The 22,264-nt window shown below is 33.0% G+C and overlaps 3 protein-coding genes across 3 annotated transcripts; 1 reads left to right on the top strand and 2 right to left on the bottom strand.

Moving 5' to 3' along the window:
- The first annotated feature begins 3,004 nt into the window (after positions 1 to 3,004).
- LOC114194363 (DELLA protein RGL1-like) lies at positions 3,005 to 5,164 on the top strand. The gene has a single exon (XM_028084531.1). The coding sequence runs from the start codon at positions 3,251 to 3,253 to the stop codon at positions 4,910 to 4,912; it is 1,662 nt and encodes a 553-aa protein (XP_027940332.1). The 5' UTR covers positions 3,005 to 3,250; the 3' UTR covers positions 4,913 to 5,164.
- Positions 5,165 to 8,978: 3,814 nt separating this feature from the next.
- On the bottom strand, positions 8,979 to 10,307 carry LOC114194364 (HMG-Y-related protein A-like). The gene is made up of 2 exons (XM_028084532.1): positions 10,018 to 10,307; positions 8,979 to 9,652 (listed from the first exon to the last, which is right to left on the bottom strand). Exons 1-2 carry the CDS (start codon positions 10,066 to 10,068, stop codon positions 9,167 to 9,169), a joined length of 537 nt encoding a protein of 178 aa, XP_027940333.1. The 5' UTR covers positions 10,069 to 10,307; the 3' UTR covers positions 8,979 to 9,166.
- Positions 10,308 to 15,529: 5,222 nt separating this feature from the next.
- LOC114193332 (myosin-binding protein 3-like) lies at positions 15,530 to 20,823 on the bottom strand. The gene is made up of 6 exons (XM_028083079.1): positions 19,297 to 20,823; positions 18,899 to 19,102; positions 18,526 to 18,729; positions 18,249 to 18,380; positions 16,650 to 18,061; positions 15,530 to 16,046 (listed from the first exon to the last, which is right to left on the bottom strand). Exons 1-5 carry the CDS (start codon positions 20,573 to 20,575, stop codon positions 16,689 to 16,691), a joined length of 3,192 nt encoding a protein of 1,063 aa, XP_027938880.1. The 5' UTR covers positions 20,576 to 20,823; the 3' UTR covers positions 15,530 to 16,046; positions 16,650 to 16,688.
- Between the last annotated feature and the right edge of the window lie 1,441 nt (positions 20,824 to 22,264).

Raw genomic sequence — 22,264 nt, 5'->3', positions numbered from 1 at the left:
AAACTCTATATTTATTTTTATTTGTTGAGTCGCTTTGGAATGATGCTTGTTTGAGCCATGTGGGTTGATATCTGGTAATTAAATTAATGAATTTGAACAATTTTTCATTGTGGGCGGGTTCATGAAATGGAATGTATTGTTGAATGGGTTATTGGACTAAAGTAATGGAGTGATATAAATGAAAGGAATGAGAATGACTAAGTTAAGGATTAGTTTCTAGCAAAAACAATTTATGTACGGGAACAGTGGTAAAAACTTAGGGTAGTGGTAAGAGTTGAGGGTGACAGTAGCAGGAGAGCTGAAACAAGTAACTAAAGGATTAATGTAGGAATATATTAGAGAATTCGTTTAACTTTTTTTTGTTCTTTTTTTTTTTGTTAACATTGTGTTAAGTTTCTATTTTATGTTTTGAAGTACTTATGATTTATTTTGAAAAAAAAAAAGTATATAGCTCTACAAACTGTAAGATGAATTAGCTCTGATACCACTTGTTAGGTTTACATAACCATCAGCTCTGATACCATGTTAGAAGTGGGTTTTAAGCCTAACTCAAAACTGACTTGCAAGGTAAGGTTTACACCCCACTTAAATATTGTAAATTGACCTTATTTCTAGTCGATGTGGGACTTCCAACACACCCCCTCACATCGAGGTATATACATAGAATTATGTGCGACGTAAGGTTATAAAATTTAAGAATAGAACATCGAAACAAATAAATTTTTAAGGTATTTTGTTGTTCATAGGGACGAGAAAAGTACATGTGTCTGCGGATATTTGCACTTAAAATTCGCGATGGATAGTTAGTACTCGCAGATATTTATTATCCGCGCATAGTGGGTAATGGGTAGCAAATATTTTAATACCCACTTATAAATAGATCAGGGGCGAGTATCATACTATTTACTCGCAGGTATCTGTTACCCGCAAAAAGTTAAAATTAATATATAATTTATATTTTCTTAAGTTACATTTAATTAAAATTAAAATTATATTTTATTAGGTTAAATTTAATCAAAATTAAAATTTCATTTATATTTAATTTAATTTATATTTAATTTTATTTTATTTTTATAATTTTATTAAATATATATATTTTTTAAATATTTGTCTATATGCAGATATTTATGGTACCCATTAATTTTAAAAAAATTCGTAAATATTTTTCAAACGGGTACAAAAAGTAAATGAATAAGTAACGGGATTTTTTTTGCGAGTTAAATTATAGATACTATTTGTGCCCCCACCCGTTATTATCCCTCACTGTTCTCTATTTATCGTCTGCTTCTTTAAATTATGTTATACTTTAATGCAAGCGATTTCCACATGCAAGACAATTTTAGATTAAATTTTAATCTGCATAGACAAATTTTATCATTAATCATACAACATTTGGGGATCAAATAAGTCCATCACTAGTAGGACTAGAAGATTACGGGAAGTTTCCTAGTAAAAATCCGATTTTTTAATTGATTGTCAGTTATATAAAAGTTTGATATATTATTTCTGATTTTTTTTTTCTGTTTATTATGATGTGTTTGTGTTATTTCTCTTGTTGGACATGTTTATCCTGTTTTTATAATATGTACTAGAAAATAAGGAGTATAAGTAATTCAAGGTAGATTATTAACATCCAATCCAATTTAATTAAATTTAAATAAATTGAATTATAATTGAACTGAGTAAATTTGTGAAATAGATGCAACCCTGAGAAAATGGAATAATCAAATTGAAGTATGAGAAAATATTTTTTATTACTTACATAAATTTAGTAACATTTATTCATAATATTTGTTATTATCGTGGATATCTTAGAGTATTTTTAATACAAGGCGCTGAAATATCTTTGATACAAGGTTTTATATTTTGAAATCTTGTATTAGTTTTTATCGAGTCTTATTGTGCAAGATAGCATAGAAAATTTCATGTAATTTTATCTACATTTTTAAATCTTAATTACACTTTTGTAAGTCTCACAATTTAATTTTTGCTAGTATAAAAATAAACAAAGAATATTTTTCTTCAGATGTTGGCAGTTCTTCTACAAGAACTCTTTTTCTCCTCCTCCATGCACCGGATCTTGAACGTTGCTTGATAGGAAATCTTGTAAAGACGATATCTTATAAGATCTCAAGAGAATATCTTGCATTAAATGTACTCTTACATATCAATTAAATTTATTAACTCATTCATACACATACAAACAAATTTAATGAATATATATATATAAAGATAACAGTTCACTGGTTTTATTAAGGAAGCCCAATCATCCCTTTTTTTCTCAATTTTTTATTTCAAAATATTAAATTACTTAGTTTTCTTTTTTAAATGAGTAGTTTCAAATTTTCATTTTAAATAAAATAAAATTAAAAAAGCTTAAGAATTGGATAGAAAAAGTAAAGCAAATAAGCAAACATAATAACATATTTGTGTGGAGAATGCAAGGCTTAAAATGAATTAGAGTCGTAAGAAACAGAAAATCTGACATGATTAGTTCATGGTGAGTTAGAATTAATGCTGGACTCCATACTTGTGATGGAACTGGCATATCGCAACAGCAGCATTAATGAGAAAAACCGTTTGCTTTATCAAACTGACGTTGATTTATTCTCCAAATCCTCTCTCGAGTTCATCACTGTATTATCATGCATGCTGTCCCTACACAAAGCATTCACATCTATTAAATGTTAGCGGCTGATCCAATGATGTATGCTATCATATACCAAAAGAAAGTATATAGCAAATTAAGAAGATATTAAGACCACTTATTGCTCAAATTCAATACTAATTAATGATTATGACTATGCCTAATCAAATGTGGGGCGAGAGAAGAGATTCTCTCTCACCATCATAAATGGTGGTGTTACTATTAGGACATTGTTGATTGGCCTAATCCACACAAATTATCAAAAATCAATCACTAACGCAAGGAACGTTAAAGCACGCGCGTGAGGTAGAGCGTGATTGAAAGACTGAAATAGATCGTAATGTGAACAACTGTGTCATCTCCATCAGCCAGCATCTTTCGTTCTTAGCATTGCGGTGCTGTCACGGCTCTTCTATATCCCTGAAACAAAGCTTCATTTCTAGCACACACGTATCATCACATTATGTTATTATTCGCACACACACCGCCCAAAAGTAACAGTACTTAAGATCTGGGAAGCCAAGAAAAAAACAGCACCAACAACAGTTTCTCTGTTTTTTGTTGTTTTCCTGTAGCGCGCTTAGTAAGACGAAGTGGGAAGGAATGGGAGACGCAAATGCAGTGAAAGGGGAACGTTCGGGCGGTGAGAAGAGGAAGAAGATGTTTGAGGAAGAAGAAAATGAAGACAAGTTGTTGGCAGGGGTAGGATACAAAGTGTGTTCCTCGGACATGGTTGACGTGGCACACAAGCTCGACCAATTGGAGATGGTAATGGAGGAAGATGGAATTCCCAATCTCGCCTCCGACACTGTGCATTACGACCCAACCGATCTCTACGGTTGGGTCCAGAACATTCTCAACAACGCGCCCAATCATACCCCCACCACCGCCAGTAACAACGCTGCCATTCCATCGCCGTTAATCACTGTCCCCGAGAACGATCGAACAGCGATTCAATTGCCATACATCGAAGCGTATCCACAAACAGAAAATCAGAATTGCCACAAGCGATTCAAGAGTTCTCCGTCTCCGTCTCCGTTGTGGCCCGCGATTTCATCGGACAACGTGCTTCCGGTGGTTCTTGTGGAGGAAGCCGGCGTGCATCTCGTCCATGCACTCATGGCCTGCGCGGAGGCCATTCAATTAGGAAACGCGAGCCTCGCGTCAGACCTCGTGAAGCATGCAGGAAACCTCGCTGCGTCACAAGGAGGTTCAATGGGGAAGGTTGCATCGTTCTTCGCTCAAGCTCTCGCTCGAAGAATCTATGGATTCTACCCTCACGAGACTCTAGACACTTCCTACTCCGACTTGCTTCACACACATTTCTACGAATCGAGCCCGTACCTGAAATTCGCGCACTTCACGGCGAACCACGCCATCCTCGAAGCATTAGCCACCGCGGACACGGTGCATGTTATCGATTTTGGCCTGAAGCAGGGGTTGCAGTGGCCTGCGTTCATGCAAGCACTCGCGGTCCGTCCGGGAGGTCCGCCAGCGTTCCGCCTCAGCGGGATCGGACCGCCGCGGCTCGACGACCCCGATTCGGACTCGCTGAGTCAGGTCGGTTTGAGACTGGCGGAACTCGCTCGAAGAATTAGGATTCCATTCGAGTTCCGCGGATTCGTGTGTAACAGTTTAGCGGACCTAGATCCGTCCGTGCTCGAGATCCGAGCCGGAGAATTCGTGGCGGTTAACTCCATCTTCGAGCTTCACCGCTTGCTGGCGCGGCCTGTTGACATTGAAAAGGTGTTAGCCACGGTTAAGACGATTAAACCAGAGATATTTACAGTGGTGGAGCAAGAAGCGAATCACAACGGTCCGGTTTTTCTAGAGCGGTTCACGGAAGCATTGTACTATTACTCGAGTTTGTTTGACTCGATGGAGGGATCGATGGCGGCGCCGAGTGAACAGGCGCTGGTGATGGCGGAGATGTACTTAGGGAGGCAGATATGTAACGTGGTGGCGTGTGAGGGGGATGAACGCGTGGAGAGGCACGAAACGCTGGGTCAGTGGAGAGAACGGTTCGGTTTGGGCGGGTTCGAACCGGTTCGCATGGGTTCGAACGCGTTCAGACAAGCGAGGATGTTACTGGGCCTATACGATGAGGGGGGAGAAGGGTACAGAGTGGAAGAAAACAATGGGTGCCTCTTGCTTGGGTGGCACACGAGGCTAGTCGTTGCCTCGTCCGCGTGGAGAGTCGCGCCCAATGGTTTGCACCCAGTTAGAGATCAGAGTGAGATGAACCAAGATTCCCGATACTGTTAAGTCAAAGTAGAGTTACTGTTACTGAATCGTAAGTGAGTTCCAGAGACACAGAAAGGGTAAATAGAAAGGTAAAAAACCAACTAAAAGATCTTAATTATAATTATTCTGCCATAGGTTACCCTTCGTAGTATTTTTTTTTTTTTTTTTGGTTTAGCTCTTAAGTTAATGAAAGACTTAGTCGGATTTCCTTTTCATTTTCCAACGGGAGACTATAGTTTTATCATATAATAAATATCTCTTTCATGACTTTAAGATTTTTATTAAACTAATTCTTTCAATATTTTTTATTTACTCTTAAAGCATACAGAAATATAATTTATTTGAAGATACAATAGGAACATAAAAGTAAAATCCATTAAAAGTCCAGAAGTAATGATTTTAAATATTTTGTAAAAAGTCAAAATTTAGCTATTATCATGACCGAAATTGGAGGCTGGCGTACAAAAACTACTGTTTAACTTTTGAATAAATTACTTTCCTACCCTCCAACTCACGGGTTAAAAAAGGGATGTGTACTTCTTGCTTTTGGTCAGACCATGATCCAAGTCTTGTGAGGTTCTGCGTTTTCCAAAGAAATCAAAATGTTTAGTAAAATTTGTAACTTTCTTTAGGTTTAATAATTTTCACTTGTTTAATTTAATCCTATTCTTATTTTGTGTTTAATTAAATTTTTATTTTTGTCAAATTTTATTTAATTTGGTTTTTTAATTAATGTTTTTAAATAGTTTACATTTTTAAACGGTGCATATTATATATCAGTTCCTAATTTTTTTAATTTTTAATTTTATACAATATTTCTACAAATGTGTATTTAAGTCTTTTGTTTGTATACAATATTTTTATTCTTAAATCAATGAAATCACATCATTTTTAAATCATCTCTCCGTTTCATTTCTATTCAATCAACTATGTTTCATATTTAATATTATTTCTTATTTATTTTTCAACCAAATGAATTACATGTTTAATAATTTTCTTACGAATTTCTCTTTCTTTCCAAAGTCTTTCTGCATAAAGAAGGTAGAGTTTGGAGGTCTCATAATAATTTCAAAAGATTGATGTTTCCCGTACAAAGTATCACCAGCTTTTTATGTTTAATCATTTCAAAATTCACCAACATGTACGTATATCCCATATCGTTATAAATGAATTTAATGTAGCCCACAAAATAAGGCAATTAATGGCACAGCTAGGTTCAAGTTAAGCTTTAAAAGGTTTATTAATTGTTACCTTACCTGTTTACAAATGCAATAAATGATACTTCCAAGTATATAAATGGACTGAAACATAACACATTTATACAACAGTTTTGCTGTTTTACATGGTTGTTAAATATTTTATTATTTTATATGCATAATGCAAAATATATAATAATTATATATTATGTTTAAATTTACTTAATTTAATAAAAATTTTACTTAAAATTTATTTATTTTTAATCTCATTTTTCAACTTTTTTTTTCTAATGCCACCTCGTATTATTCCTATAAAAACAAACAAAGAATTAGGTTTATAAAATGACAAGAACTCATCTTATATGTGACCTTTCCCATTATATGACCTATTATGTAATTATTTTTTTATTACCCGTTTTTGATAGTTTTTTCAACTATTACTTGACAAAAGTCAGAAGTAATTATTATAAATAGTTTATAGTACCTAATAGACTAATCATACATTAGTTTTTTACATAATTACTAATTTTCTTCCAATATTACGTAAATGGGTCACTATTAAAAAGAAAATAAGCATTTGAAGATTATGTTTGGAATCACAATTTTGAAGTATTTGTGCTTTCAAGTACAAATTTGAGTCAAAGTAAAAATTTTGAGCTGAAATTGTGTTTAAAAACACTTTTATGATTTTAGAAATCGTGTTTACAAGCAAGTTTTTATTTTTATTTTTATTTATCAAAATCAATCTTTATTATTTATTTTTAAATTATGTGCAAACATATTTTCAGAATTTTAATATTTTCTTTATTGAGTTTTTAGTTTATTTTTTAACAACTTCATGCAATGGCAAAATATTGATATATAATTAAGATTCATTGCGTTATGGTTAATGTTTCCATAACAAAAAAAATGTAAAATAACCTCGATCTTTCTTAAGGTTACTTCACTCCTTTCTTCCTTCTACCTTGTTCATGATTTTATATATTTTGTTGTACAATCAAAATGGATTGACGTGGCTATTGTTGCTAGCCTAACCATTTAAAAAAAAAAATCCAAGAGGAGAAGTAGAGGTTAGTGTTGGTGATGATTAAGAAAGGTGTAATTGTTCCATTTGCTCATATACAAGATAAAAATGGTGTAGTAAGAGAAATTGGTTAACACTTCCTTATAACCGATAAATATAAACTTTAGTAGTTTTGTATGAAAATTAGATATTAAAATTACGCTTAGTTTGAATATATCATTTTGATATTAAATTAAAGTATTCACATACTTTAGTATCCATTTTTATGAAGATAATAAGTGAAAGTCAAAATGTGAACCTATATAAATACAAATAAATACTCATACTATTAATATTATTGAACAACTTTTAGTTAAAAAAATAATCAAATTATTAACTTACATAATTATAAATAGTAAATTATTATAATAAAAAATTACAAAAGATTGTTGTTCTTGAATTACATGTTCAGTTTTATCACATTCATGATTGAGGTGATAAGGAGATACATACATTATTTCTTTTGAATATTATGTACTGAAATTTAAATTCTCTTACTTGATTGGATCACATATAACAAATATAATGACATATCAACATTCAATTATTAAATATTTTAATTATAGGTTACAGTGACAATAGCATTTTCCTAAATTATTGTAGCACATCACAATAATGGGTAGATGTTAACAAATTTATTGGCACAATTGAAAAAATTGTACGTATAAACTATAGAGCCAGATAACATATATATTAAATTTCTTTCAAAATTTATATTAACATTATATAGGTATATGACGTGCTATATAATAAATGTGATGTTGCAACAAAAATAGGATAAGTTGTGAGATGATATCTCGATGAAGTTCATGATGTTATTTAAAAAAAAGAAATCGAAAGAAATTCGTATGATACTAATTTTCAATTATGTATGAATTTACATATAATAAAATTGTTTTAAATATATAAATAAAAGTTTGATGATATTTATATATAAAAAATATTTAAATTTATCTTATAGACACGTCTCTAATTAAAATTTTTTAAATAAGTACATCCTTACAAAATTCATTCGTTAAAAATAATCATTCCCTGTAAAATATTACTCACAAAAAAACGTACATACAAATAAATGATTCGTTTAAATGATCAACTTATCATTATTTTTTGTAATTGAATATAAAGACAATTCAAGAAATAGTACTTGGCATCGAATTCGTATATGAATATAACATATAGTCTCATAACTCAAAAATTGTAGCTACCACTCGACCTGGCAGGTTAAGAGATGAAACTGTGTCACATCCAAAACATAACACAAAACACAAACCAATCCTATAAAAGCTTGTAAAAGAACACAATTAACTATAACAATAAAAATAGTAATAAAACCATATCATTCAACCTTAACTGGATTTGGCCTATCAAAACCCTAAGTTTTAATTGCAAAATGTGTGACTAAGCAGATCAATTACATTGCTGAGATTTCAAATTTATGTCACTCTGACAGTTAAGCTGATGGAGAGATAACACGCACTAGCCTAGTGGTCAAACCATGCCAGCCTATTACCCCCCTCAAGGAAACAACAACGACTTCACACAACACTGGAGATGTCTTATCAACACAGACATGGGAATATAGATTGTGTCGTACGAGGTGGTTCTCCATAGGTTGGTGCCAGATATCAAGCATAGAGTCAAATTTATTACATCATCACTCTGGGGACCCTGTTACCCTCTCCATTCCCTTGTTTAAAATCATACATATAAAACCTAGTTTTCAAAAATACCTATTATAAATTTTAGTTTCTTTCACAATTTTCCATTGAAATTTTGGTGAGATCCACCGAGGATAATGAACTAAAAATTAATGTCTGACAACACAAGATAAGAATTAGTCCAAGTCACTGTTCTCTTTGATAATTAGAAAGGAAAACAAACAAGAAAGCCTCGTAGTAAGTCAGCTACCACTACATAATTTTACAACGAGATTACATCAACACAGAATCTAACATCACACCCACCACTTATACAGAGTAGGAACACTACATTTGCCACCCAAATAAACAAACAATTCTATAACTCAACACTCACTTCTGTCAACTGAGGCTTCACCTTAGGAGGCCTGCCCCTGGGCCTTCCGCTCGAGACGGCGGCCGGCGACACCGACGCCGCTGCCGGAGATCGAGGAATTTTCTTTGGCCTGCCCCTCGGCCTGCCACTTCCAGGGGTGGGCTTGGGCTTTGGGGACTTCGGAGGGGCATTTGGGTCCTTTGGTGGACGACCCCTTGGCCGCGGCGGGGACACGACGGTGCCTGGTGGCACTGGGGCTTTTGCCTTCGGTGGCCTTCCACGGCCCCTCTTTGGTGGGGCACTTGGGTCAGCTTTTAGGTAGTTGTTCCTACTGAACACAAGTTCTCCACTATCTTTCATCTTGTTCAGTTGATTCCCCAAAACGGTTGAGTCTGGTAACTCACCATAGGTCGATTCTATGTACTTTGATATTGCTGATTTGCTGGATCCACTTGGTTCATTCAGAGCTTCAAGCGCTTTCAGTATCAGCTACATCAAGAAAATCAAAACCTCCCAAGGTTAAAAAAATACAATTGCCATAAAAACGAAGTCTCTATCTGAAAATCACGGCTCGTGTCGTGAGTTCGCAAGAATACAAAACAATCATTCGAGACCAGATATATTAAAACCCTTTTTTCCTGATTTGTTAAGTTCCTCAAAACTCTTAACTTCTTTCCCAAAAGTGCCAAAAATCGAGCATGGTAGACAAAACAAGAAACCCAAGTCGGTTAAAATGTACAGATCAGTTAGATCAGTGAGAAATCTACCGGGTTTGTTAAGATATTTGTTCGAAAATTTGATTATGGTAAGAAAAAACTCAAAAATAGAATCTGAATTTTGGTGTAAAATTTTACCTCGGGGTATGGAGGAAGTGACTGAGGTTTATTAACCTCTTCAGTGGCCATTGATGCTGCCGGTTGTGAAGATGTTGAAAAGCTTGCACAGTACCCTGAACCAACCCCACCAAAAATCTGCAAACTTTAACAGAGGATGGTTAAAAAAATTTAAAGGAAAGTGAAGAGTATGATATGGATGACTCTTGCAAAGATCTGAGGATTGAATTTAAAGGAAGATAAACAAATTAAAAATTGGAAAGAAATTTAATTAAAAAGATAAAGGAAAAAATTTCATGCCTCTTTTACAACTCTCCTTTGTTCATCTTTTTTAGAAAATGGACGGTTAGGAATATCGCAAAAGATGATTATCCGACGGCTGATGATATATTATGCGGAAGGTCACTCGGATCGATGACGTGGCAGGAATGTGCTAGTTCGCAGAAATATTTGAAGGTAGCCCGTTGTCTTTTGCTTCCTTCTTGTTACCCATGATGTTTTCTGATGGAGACCATCTCAACTTTTAACTCATTTTTCATTTTTTTATTTATTTAAATTTTAGGAAAGTTGAGAATTGAAAGTCTACCAGAATATGTTTGTCTGTTTACAGTATTTATTATTCTAAATTTAATAGTTTGCATCGGTTATAAAATATATATGTTTATGTATATATATTAATTTTCACTACTAATTGATTAAAAATGTTTTATAGAGTTAACCCGGTATATAATCATGTAGGTTTCATTATATAAATGAAATTTATATATTTTTTGGATTATTAAAATTTAATTATTAGAAACCTACATGATTTTAAAATAATTAGACTTTATTAACTTTTCAAGGTTAGTATTTATTTATTTTAAAAACATTTTATTTAAATTAATTGACTTGTTGATTACTAAATAAATCTATTTTACAAACTTAAATACTATTTAATTCAGTTACATAAAAAGATTAAAGGTAGCAAATATTAAAAACGGTTTGATCATCAAAGTAAATATTCAATGTTTAAAACCGCTCTTAATATTATATTATAAACACCCAAAACAATATATTCAAACAAATTATTAATAATAAATAAATATAATATATATATATAGATAAATAAATAAAATATTGATAAAAGTGAAGATGAGGATGAGGGTGAGGTGAGTTTGAGCGGTGGAAAGGAGGGTGAGGCTGACTTTGATGATGCTAGTTGGAGTAACGTTTTCAATGAAGAATGATTAGTTGATTTTTGATGTAATGGAATATAATTTATGAAAAGATAATTTGAAAGTTGAAGTTGGAATTGATGAAGAATATGTGACTGAACCATCTTAGTCATCCACTCGAAAGTCAAAGGCCATAGTTGATGATGAAAATGTCCAATACAACATATATTCTAGAGGACAATTTGACAATGAGAATTTGAAATTTTGGACAATGATGAAGATAATGAATCAATGGGTGAATATAGAAATAGTTGTGGACACTTTGAGACATTTTCAATGCTCAAAACTCTGGATGACTATAAATGGGAAGTTGGAACATACTTCATATAAAAGGAAGAATTTATTCAAGCAACAAGAACATATAATGTGCAAAATGGGAAAAAGTTTGAATTTCTTAAGAATGATAAATGGAGAGTGAGGGTGAAATGCTTGGAGGCAAAAGGCAAATGTCAGTGGTATGCTTATTGTAGTTATGTAGTTATATGTGATGTTAGTTTAATGAATTTAAAGTGGTTAAGTGGGAAGGTAGAGAAGACAATAAGAGAAGATCAAAATATCAAGATGGCAGACATTCGTAACAAAGTTGGTAGGAAATGGAACATTGGTGTCTTTAGGTTTATTGCTTTTAGGGCAAAAACAATGGCATCCATCCATGCTGATAGTTCATTTCAAGAATAGTACAAAATAATATGTGACTATGCAAATGAGTTGTTGAAATCAAATCTTGGTTCTAATGTTGAAGAAAATAAAGGTAACCCAATATTCATGATATTGTATGTATGTTTGAAGGCATGCAGAGACAGTTTTATGTTATGTCGACCTATAATTGGAAGAGATGGTAATGACCATATGTTGCCTTTGGCATATGTTGTTGTTAAAGTTAAGAACAAGGAAACATGGATTTTGTTCTTTGAGTGGTTAATTGAAGACCTTGGTGGGGTTGAATTGTGTTAAACATGTACTTTTATATCAAACCAATAAATGGTATGCCCTATAATTTATTCTTGTTTATGCGTCATAATAACTATTACTTTTATTACAAAAATGTTACTGGTCAACTTATTATGACAAGTGGACTACACTTGTCATAATAAGTCGTCATTAATTCTTCTTTTTCCACTAGTGTACATACCATGCTAATTACAACCCATCTAACTTTTACATATCATGGAATTTTCAACAACATTGACACAAAGATTATGTCAATCAAACCAACAAAACACATAATCTCGGTTAACAACTTCATCCATTTTTCAACAACTTTAAGGGATTTCTCTAGATTATATGTCTTCTTTATTTTTCTCACAATAGTAACATCATTTTCATCCCCATTATATTCACCACATCATTTAAAGTAATTGCATCTTTTAAAATCTTCACTTCCACTATGCTCTTAAAAATAAAACAAAAAACAATCAGAATTTGTTACCATCAACAACTTTTATTTTTGAAATCATAAACCAAACAAAAAAAAAATCCATAAATCTCACCTTGTAGTTAGGGCAACCCTAAAATTATGTCATGCCATTCTTAACAGTTCTAACAATTCTCAACATTGCAACCTTCCCATAGTGGCAAATTGGTGTTACACCCATTCCCCTATACCCACTACCATGAGAGGAGACGTTGTGGTTTTTTATTCCTCATGAACAAGATGAACACGACTAACCGCAAGACATAACATACTTCAATAACCAAGAAATGGAAAGGACTAGACTTCAACAACCAACAATTGGGAAGGAGAAGACACATGATGGACAACCCACACCATTCATCAGGGCAAACATCATCTTCTTCCTAAAAAGGTCAAACTTGACATGTAGATAGTTGCATTTGCACATCAAATTTAAAATTTTTGACACATATCCGCTACATTTTGCCACACCACCACCCTCTTAACGTCATTTTTTACAAATCTAATGGAATGAATCTGATTGAAGCGTTTTAACAAAATTTGAGATTCAATTGAAACAAAAATATAAGTGAGGACGCACTTGAAACTTTTCAAACAAACTAGGGACCATGGGAGTACTTAAGTCTTATTATAAATAATCACAACTCAAACTAGTTTGTCTCAAAAGTAGTAATATAACACACAAATGACAACTTACAACAAATTTAATTCATTTAATTATACAAATTTTATCACAAACATTAAAAATAAGTTCAAACAACACATAACCTTGCACACAACTCGAAATATTGTGACTACATCACCTTCAAATCTAGATCATTTATCCCATAATTCTATTAAAAACATAAATAGTTTCCCTTACTTGCAATGTCTATCCTCAAAGTAAAATTTTATAATCTTAATGATTAAGCTACTCAAAAATTAGGTAGTTACAATAAAATAAATAAATATAATAAAATTGCAATATGTATAAAACAAGTTAAGAGGATATTTTTTTTCAATCGACTCTACCCAGATTGATGGCAAAATCACAAGTAAAATAAGAGAAAAAAAATCTATAAAATAAATATAATTTATTTCATTTTACTCTCTAATATGATATGTTCTAATTGGATTTAAAATATATTTAGATTAACACGAATAGATTGTTTTTATATTCATTAAAATAAAATAAAGTGGTTGAATTATGCTAGTGTTAATTTATGTAGCTAAAAATAAAATGGGCAAAATATCATTAATTAGACTTTATCATCGTGTTAATATATGTTTAAAAGTAAAAGGATTTTTGGTTCTAGAATGGGTAGATATGTAAAACTCTTAAAAGGGGATTTTTAATAGATGAAATTTTTATTTTATGGGATGGATTTCTAAAAGATGAAATGATAATGTTGGCATGTGGGTTAGATGCAGAAGAAATTTAAATTAAAGATGATAAAAATAGTTAAGTAAACTTGTCAAATTTTGACTCCACAAAACACAACAAAATTTGAAAAGCACATGTCTCACTTGTGGAGAGAGGGTTTAGGATTTAGAATTTAGGGTTTAAAAAGTGAGATAGAAAAAATAGAGTCAAAATCCACTAAGAACCTTAGCACACAGTAAAAGGAAGGACGATGAAAAATTCTATTCACATTTTTCAATAAAATTCCATTGTAAAGTTAGCATTGCGGTTTCGTTCACCGTTAGATTGTGCTGAAAATTTTAAAGCAGGTTTGGAACACATTATTCTTTATTTTGACTGGTTGGATCGTCGATATGAGATCCGAGTTGGGATAAATTAATTTCACACTACAGTCATGTTTTATAGGTTTTTCATTCTTCTCTTTTTTCAAAGCTTTATTGCTTTGCTATTTGGTTAGGTGTTAGCACTAATTTGTGTTGTTAACTAAGACTTACTTGTACTATTGTTGATCATAGTGAAACTATTTCTTAGATATGGAAGACTCGTGACTTTTATTCTTACTTTGAGGAGTTTTTCACATTCAAAATTTTGGTGTCTTTATTCATGATTGTAGTGATATATTATTGTTGTTCTTTGATAGTTGCTTCTCATAGATTCTTGAAAATAAAAAAATATATATATATATATATATATATATATATGCACTGCATTAGTTAATAGTAATACAAGTTATTTTCCCATAAAATATATATATATATATATATATATATATATATATATATATAAATTTACTCGAGTAATACTGTTAGTCTTAAACTAGTTCATTAATATTTTCAATTAAGATGACACTTCCATATATTAAATTGTTTAATTATAATTAATAATTAAAATTTAATTTATAAATTTATAAATTATTTATTATTTAAATTATAATATTATGGTATATTTATATCTTTCAAATAATATAATCCAACATTTTAATTATTTAAACTAATTTTAATTTTTAACAAACGAGACAACCAGTCAACAAAGATCAGTGAGTTAATGCTACTAAAATGCTTCGCCAAATTAATGAAAAGCTAACTCAATCAAGTGCCATAAATTTTTTCATCCCTAATTTAGATTGAATAGAAGTATTACAAATAGTCCATGACTGCAAAATCACTTAAGAATTTTTCAAAAGAATGAAAACAAAAAAACAAACTAGAAATAAATATTGTTGATGAAGCCTTGAGGGAGTGTAGACTTTTGTGCATTTCTTAGTTAGGTCTATTTAATCAGGTTTCCTTTCATAAAATATGGTTTAATTTAAGTAATTGTATTTATTTTATTCTCCGGTTCAATTCAATCACATATAATATCTAAGAATAAAATTGATATACCTAATCTCTTCTTTTAGATTTAAATTAACTGGATAAGCCAGTGTCAATAATTCAAATTATTCTATAGTAGTATGACTTATCTAAAAGAATATGAAACATGGCTTACCACAGACGACAAATGTACACCAAAAAAATAAATAAATAAACCATAAACAACATAAGAAATAGATACAGATTATACATCATGCTGGATACATGATTTTGCTTTGAAGTTTACAAACCCAAACTTTGAACACCCCATTCTTCACCTACAACATCACTACTTTCCTTCTCCCACCTAATAAACCTAAAATAGGGTAAGGAAATGAAAGAAAAACAAAATATGCAGATGTGATGTATTGAGAAATAGGACCAAGTTGAGGAGACCAAATGATGTTCTCCTTAGTCCTGCAAAATTTTGGGCCACACAACTTTTTGCAGATAGCCCATCAAGCTGACACCTTATGTATGAACAGACTTCAACTCTCTTCTTACCAAATTAACAAACCATCATTTCATACCAGAAATTCCTCCCTCCATTGGAGAAATTTTCTGACTTTTTCCAACAAAATTTGGTTAAGGTAGGTCTACACAGTGCAGAGTGAGCAATGGCTTCTCACAAACCCTAAACCTGGACATTCATCATGAAGCAACAACATCTGCATTGAACAGGGAGTGAAACATTTCAGTATTTTGCAACATTCAGAGGGGGAACTTGGGATGATTATTTAGTGGATTAAATATGTTTTTAATTCTTAAATTTGAATACAAAATTGGAATGTGTTATTGTCTCAAATTTTGATGTATTTTAATTTCTAAATTTTAATAATGAATAGCTATAATTCTTTTAATTCAAAGTTAAAGCTTGTTAAATCGTGTTTTAAGTCGACATTTGAGTTTAAACATGTCAAACAGTGTAAATAACTCAAATATCATTCTGAGATGTGTTTAACATGTCAAGAACAATTTATTTGTCCTTGTCCCAAATTTTGATGTATTTTAGTTCCTAAAGTTTAATAATGAATGAATAAATATAATCATTTTAATTCAATTTTAAAGCTTGTTAAACCGTGTTTCAGGTCGACACTTGAACTTGAACGTTTCAAATAGGGTAAATAATTAAAATATTATTCTGAGACGTGTTTAACATGTTAAAACAATTTAATGGAATTAGGTTAAGAAAATTATATCTATTTTTTTTTTAAGTTCAAATAACTGTTTGGAACATAAACAACTTTTAATTTTCCATCAATCATAAGTACCTTATGGCTGCATGTTTTGGTTGGTGATTGCAATAACAACTATAGTGGATCATTTCCCAAGGTCTTGAGGCGGAGTTCCACATCCTTAAGATCACGAAGATGCTGTAAGATTTCTTGAAGCAAATCCACTCCTTTCTCTCCACCATTTTGTATGGAACCCATGCAGTGTTGCAGAAACTCCTTATCTGTTTCAAGAGCTTGTAGCCTCTCATAAACGCGATCAACCTCCTCTTCAATCGACGTCTTCATGCTATCCATTTCAAGCACAGTAACTGAGTTTCGCAAATCAGAGGATTCAGACTCCATTTCTCTCTCAACTGTGTAAGCTTCTTCCTCAGTCTCATTTTCAGCTGCATCTAAATATGGCAGTAGCTTCTTCGCCAAGGAACCTATTGGAGAGTGTTTATCATCTGAAAACCCATTCAAATATCCATTCTCACTCAAGTCTCTGTCACCACCATGCAATATTGATGAATGCTCAATCAATTTGATATCATCAAGGAGTTCCTCGTTATCTCCCAACGAAATAATTTTTTCCTCTAATGCTTTCAGCTGTTCTAGAATGGAAGCTCTTTCTTCCTCAAATTCTGCTAATGTCTCATCAAGATTACTCACATGCTTTACACAGTCTAGTGCCATCTCCTCCAAATTAGAAACTGTTTCTTCAGATGCATTATTGTGGCTGCTTAATAAAACATTATTATCTTCGTCGCGAACCTCGCGATTAAGATCAATGGATACATCATCACTGTAGTTCATGTTGCTGCAAGAAGAAGAGGAGTCTCTACTTCTTACACTTCCATCTTTCATTCTTCTCAGCACTCTCAGTTTCTCTTTTGCTTCATATTCCACTACCTTCTGCCTGTACTCTTCCAACTCCCTCTCAAGTTCTTGCTTCTCTTTCTCCCTTTTCATCATCAACTCATTCAAAAGCTGTAAAGCTTCCTGATCATACTCTGATTGTTCTTCCATCATTCTCTGGTATTGCAATGCTTCCATCTGCATTGCTGCTTTTTCTTCCTGCAGCCTTGTAATCATTGCCATTGTCTGGTTTGCTGCTATTGCTGATGCACTTCTCTCTTCTTCTAGTTCTTGATATACAGCTGTTAGGGCCCTTCTTTCAGCTTTTATAACCGTTTTTAGCCGATCAATTGTTGATGCTGGATCGCCACATTCTACCTCACTTGCAACAATACCATCCATAGAATCATCTGGTACTGGTTCTCTTTTAAGCAGGTACTGAAGGCCATCTACAGATCTAGGAGTCTCGGGAAGTTTATCTTCTTCTACTTCATATTGCTCTGAGCACTTGGAAGATTCATTGTTTGTTTCTTCATGATTTTTCTCAACTGCTGTTGTTTTCTCATTCATCTTAGTATTCTCGTTATCATTTGCACCTGTTTTATCTGGACCTACAATGTCATAGTCCAATTAGAGTTTAAAGACATTGAATTGAAAAAGGAAAATCTTTGCATTTTTTAGAATTAAGTGCTTCAGAGAACTAGAGAAGGTAAAGAGAAAACTGTTATATTAACCATTGCTTACCAATGAATCAATAAATAGAAAGTTCTTTTGTTGCCAATAGATAGCAAAACTTACAGGGATTATTCTGTGTAATGAATTCATCGAAGGCATTTGGAGCTTCAGGGTTATCCTCACGTGTGGTAGATTGATCTTCTTCTGGTATGCATTGAGATGAGCTAGCTGGTTCTTCAGACGGAGGATGATTAGCTGTGTGAGCAAATACTGAAAACATTAATGTTTAGACATTGTCTCTTATGTTCAACTAATTTCCTTTTTTTTTTCCCACTGCATATGAGGTTATAATTAACGACCTTGCCAACTAGGAGACATGAAACAAGATTCATTCAAGTACCTCGTGTATTTTCTTGTTCTTCCATATCTGCTTCTATGCTTTTATAGTCATTGGATAAACTTTGAGGCTGAATTAGATGATTCTGAGCAATAAATGCATCAAAGGCATTTTGAACTTCAATATCATCATCACTTGATGAAGAAGATTCGTCTTCTGATATGCATTGAACAGAGCAGGCTGGTTCTTGAGACGGAGGCAACTTAACTGTGAGAAAATGTTGAAGTCACATAAACACGTATGATTAAGTATGCTAAGGCTTTTTTCTTCTAAATATGCTATCATTATTAATGAACAAGCCAACTATGAGACAAGAAGCTAAAAAATTGCAAATGGACAATGTTTGATCTTTAAAAATTCATGTGCTTCCTTATACCTCCTGGTGGACTTTCTGGTCCTTGCATAGATGCTTCCACACTGTTGTCATCATTAGATAAACTTTGAGCCTCACTAAGATGATTCTGAGAAATGAATTCATCAAAGGCATTTTGAATTTCACCATCATCTTCACTTGACGAGGATTCATCTTCTTGTGTGCAGTCACTAGAGCAGACTGGTTCTTGAGATCGAGGCAGATCGACTGCATGACGAAAAAATGTGATTTTTTAAAGTCATAGAATACATAATAAGATCACTCAACAGAAGCATACAGTGCCTTTTTGTTTTTTAGGACTGACTTTAATAATAAGAAAAAGAAGAAATGGGAAACGTGAACAACACTAGTGTTAATAAGTAAAGAAGCAGAAGTTCTACAAATCATGCACTTCCTTGTACCTTGTGTATCATCTAGTTCTTCAGTAGCTGCTGCAACACTGTTGTCATTATTCAGCGAAGTCTGAGCTTCTGTAGTGGTAATCTCTGAATTTGGTTTCAATTTCAACCCTTCAAATTCCCAAGTTACAGAATTTTCCAAGCTTTCAACTTCTCTCACACTTTTTTCCTCTGCATTAATCTCATCCAATGTGAGTAATCCTTCCCTTTCTAAGATACTTGATTGTGCTTCAACTGGTGAATCATCAACAAAGGTCTGAGTCTGAGTCTTTTGTTCCCTCTCCCCCAAATCCTCCTTCAGTTTGCATGTTTCAAAATTCAAAGAGGTAACAGAGTCTATTAACTTGACAGGCACCAAGCGGTGGCTATCACAAGCCATATAATTCTCAAAATGCAGATTGATGAGTTCAAGTGATGTATCTTCCCAGACTGAACCCTGCACAGTGGAAGAGAATTGAGAAGCAAAATTGTCATCACCACTTGGATCCAGCTCAGTGATGGTGAGATCATCTTCCTTCTCATCTTTTTCCGCATCCTTTTCATCCGAGTGCAAGTTTGAAACAGAACTCGAACGATCCTCAGCAACCTCTCTGAGGATAAAACTCTCGATATCAGAAAGTATCTGATGTTCATCTGCCACCCCTTCATCATCATGACCCACCTCGTTGTTTCTCTCAAAGTCGAGGTCTTTATCACTTTTTTCATCATCTATTGCCTCTTCCACAATCAGGGACCCTTTGCTCGTGTATTTCTCATCGCCCCATGAAGGCTTCAACAGCAAATAAGGAGGGTAAAGCTCGCTGCTCAAGCTCTCATTGCAGCAAGAACACCTTCTTATCAAGCTTTCTCCACTTTCATGTTTGCCTTGACCACTACTCACCCACGAAATGAAAGCGATTCTGTGCCTCATTCGAAAGGAATTTTCATGATAGTTTGGCCGAGAGGCCAAACAATCCTCACACATGCTGTTCGTTTCCGCTAGTCTTTGATGATTTGAGCAGTAACCAAGCTTGGAAATCTCAGCTGCATGAGCCTCACACACGAGATCCTTGCGCACGTGGGCGCCATTTTCTTGCTGCAGCACGTGATCAACCCTTGAACACCAAACACACGGTGGTTGAAGGCCAACCCATTTGGCAAACTTTGTGATGAGATAACTGAACAAAGAGTTTAGAAGAAGGAGTGCAATCAAGACCCATTCAAGCACTGCATAAACTAGAATCACCACCATCTTGTTGGTGTTTCTATGCAGCATGGTTGCAAACTTACTGGTAGTAGCCATAGATTTTCTTCCAACCTTTGTGACTTGTGTGGTGTGTGACACTGAGAGATTCAGATATTGGGAATGAAAAGTAGAAAATAGAAGCGAAAAAAGATTGAGATAAAAAAAAAAGTGTATGTTTCTCTGGTTTGGAGAAGAACAAGGAATGAGTAATTGTCAAGAGAAGCAGAGTCTGATAAACGTGCAAGTAGTGGTTTGATTCTGTCACACTGTATCAGTAATATGCACCGTTAAAGTGGATCTTCGCAGTGACCTTGATCGTAATATTATATTTTATTATCTGAGGTTGTTTCAGCGGCAACCCGACATGATATAATAACCTGTTTTATGTATAAAAAAAAAAATACTCTTTTTCATCTGTCAGCACCATATTCTATTATGCTCATTTATCCATCCAAAAATTAATGCACGCTTTCACAGTGCTGAAATTGCTGGATATGATGTGAGATTACAGCAATGACGCCTCTTTCCAAAATAAACTATGCAATTTAGATTTAATGCAAATGTTAATCAGTGTTTCCCTTCGTCATTGTTGGAACTATATGTTCTTCATGTTTTTAAAATGTACTATTATATAACAAAAAAAATTCTCCTTCTTCAACAAGATCCTGGTTTTGATACATTGGGTATAAAAAAATTATCACTTTAATCATAATTGTTAAAATAGTTTTTTTTTTCTGTAAGTGATAATATAAAACAATTTGACATTGTTAGTGTATTTTAATTAAATTTGCAATAACTATGGACTCGTACAATGTCTATGTAAACATGTGTGCAAATTAAAAATCATCTTGTGTACGAGTTTTATAACAGTTTTTATAAAAATCAGCAATTTATTTTACATCATTGTAAAAAAAAGAAGTAAAGTTTAACCTCGAGATCCTCACCTAAACTATCAACATTATTCATTACATATGAATAAACTTAACATCTCTATGTAAAGAAAATAGATATGATAAAAGTAATTTAAGAGAAAATTGTGTAAATTAAATGGGAGAATTAGATTAATCTAATTTTTTCACTGAAAGGTATTTGTTTTTCTATCTGATTATCCAACGTAGGTGAATGTTTTGGTTGTCCACGCAGTCTCTTAAGACACGACTAATTACTGCAAAAAGCAAAAGAGAAGAAAGAGAAACACTAAACAAAGCGAAGACAGTGGTTGTTGTTGGATGAATTTAGGTTGGGCCACACCACGCGCAAGATGGTCCCCACCACCATCCATGAAAATGGCTGGTAGGTCTTACACATATGTGATGTGTTACTTTGCCCCACAACCATTGCTATTCATAAAACATACGCTCTTACCAACGGCATAAACTTCTACAATTCATTATTCAATATCATTTTCTAAACAAAATGTGTGCTGTTTTCTCCTTAATGTTTCATCCTTTTCATGTTTGCTATCATTGCCCTAATTAGGTTTCTTCAGTTTAGGCTCTCTACACACTCATTCAACTTTTAATTCAAATTATTAAGTTAAGATAAACAAATAGTTGGTTTGAGTATAAGCAAAGTCTTAAGTCTTGTAGTCATATTATAGACGGTAAAAAACATGGTTAGAAAGAAGGTAGTGATACACTAAAAGTTATAAGCAATATTTTTTCTCAGAAGTTATCTAAGAAAGATTATGTAAGCATTTTGTTGAGGATAATATACATAATACTCTCTGTAATGAGGAAAAAAAAA

Source organism: Vigna unguiculata, chromosome 8, assembly GCF_004118075.2.
Source record: "Vigna unguiculata cultivar IT97K-499-35 chromosome 8, ASM411807v1, whole genome shotgun sequence".
Classification (NCBI taxonomy): domain Eukaryota; kingdom Viridiplantae; phylum Streptophyta; class Magnoliopsida; order Fabales; family Fabaceae; genus Vigna; species Vigna unguiculata.
Note: the sequence above shows the minus strand (reverse complement) of the source record. Positions and strands in the feature narration are given on the sequence as shown.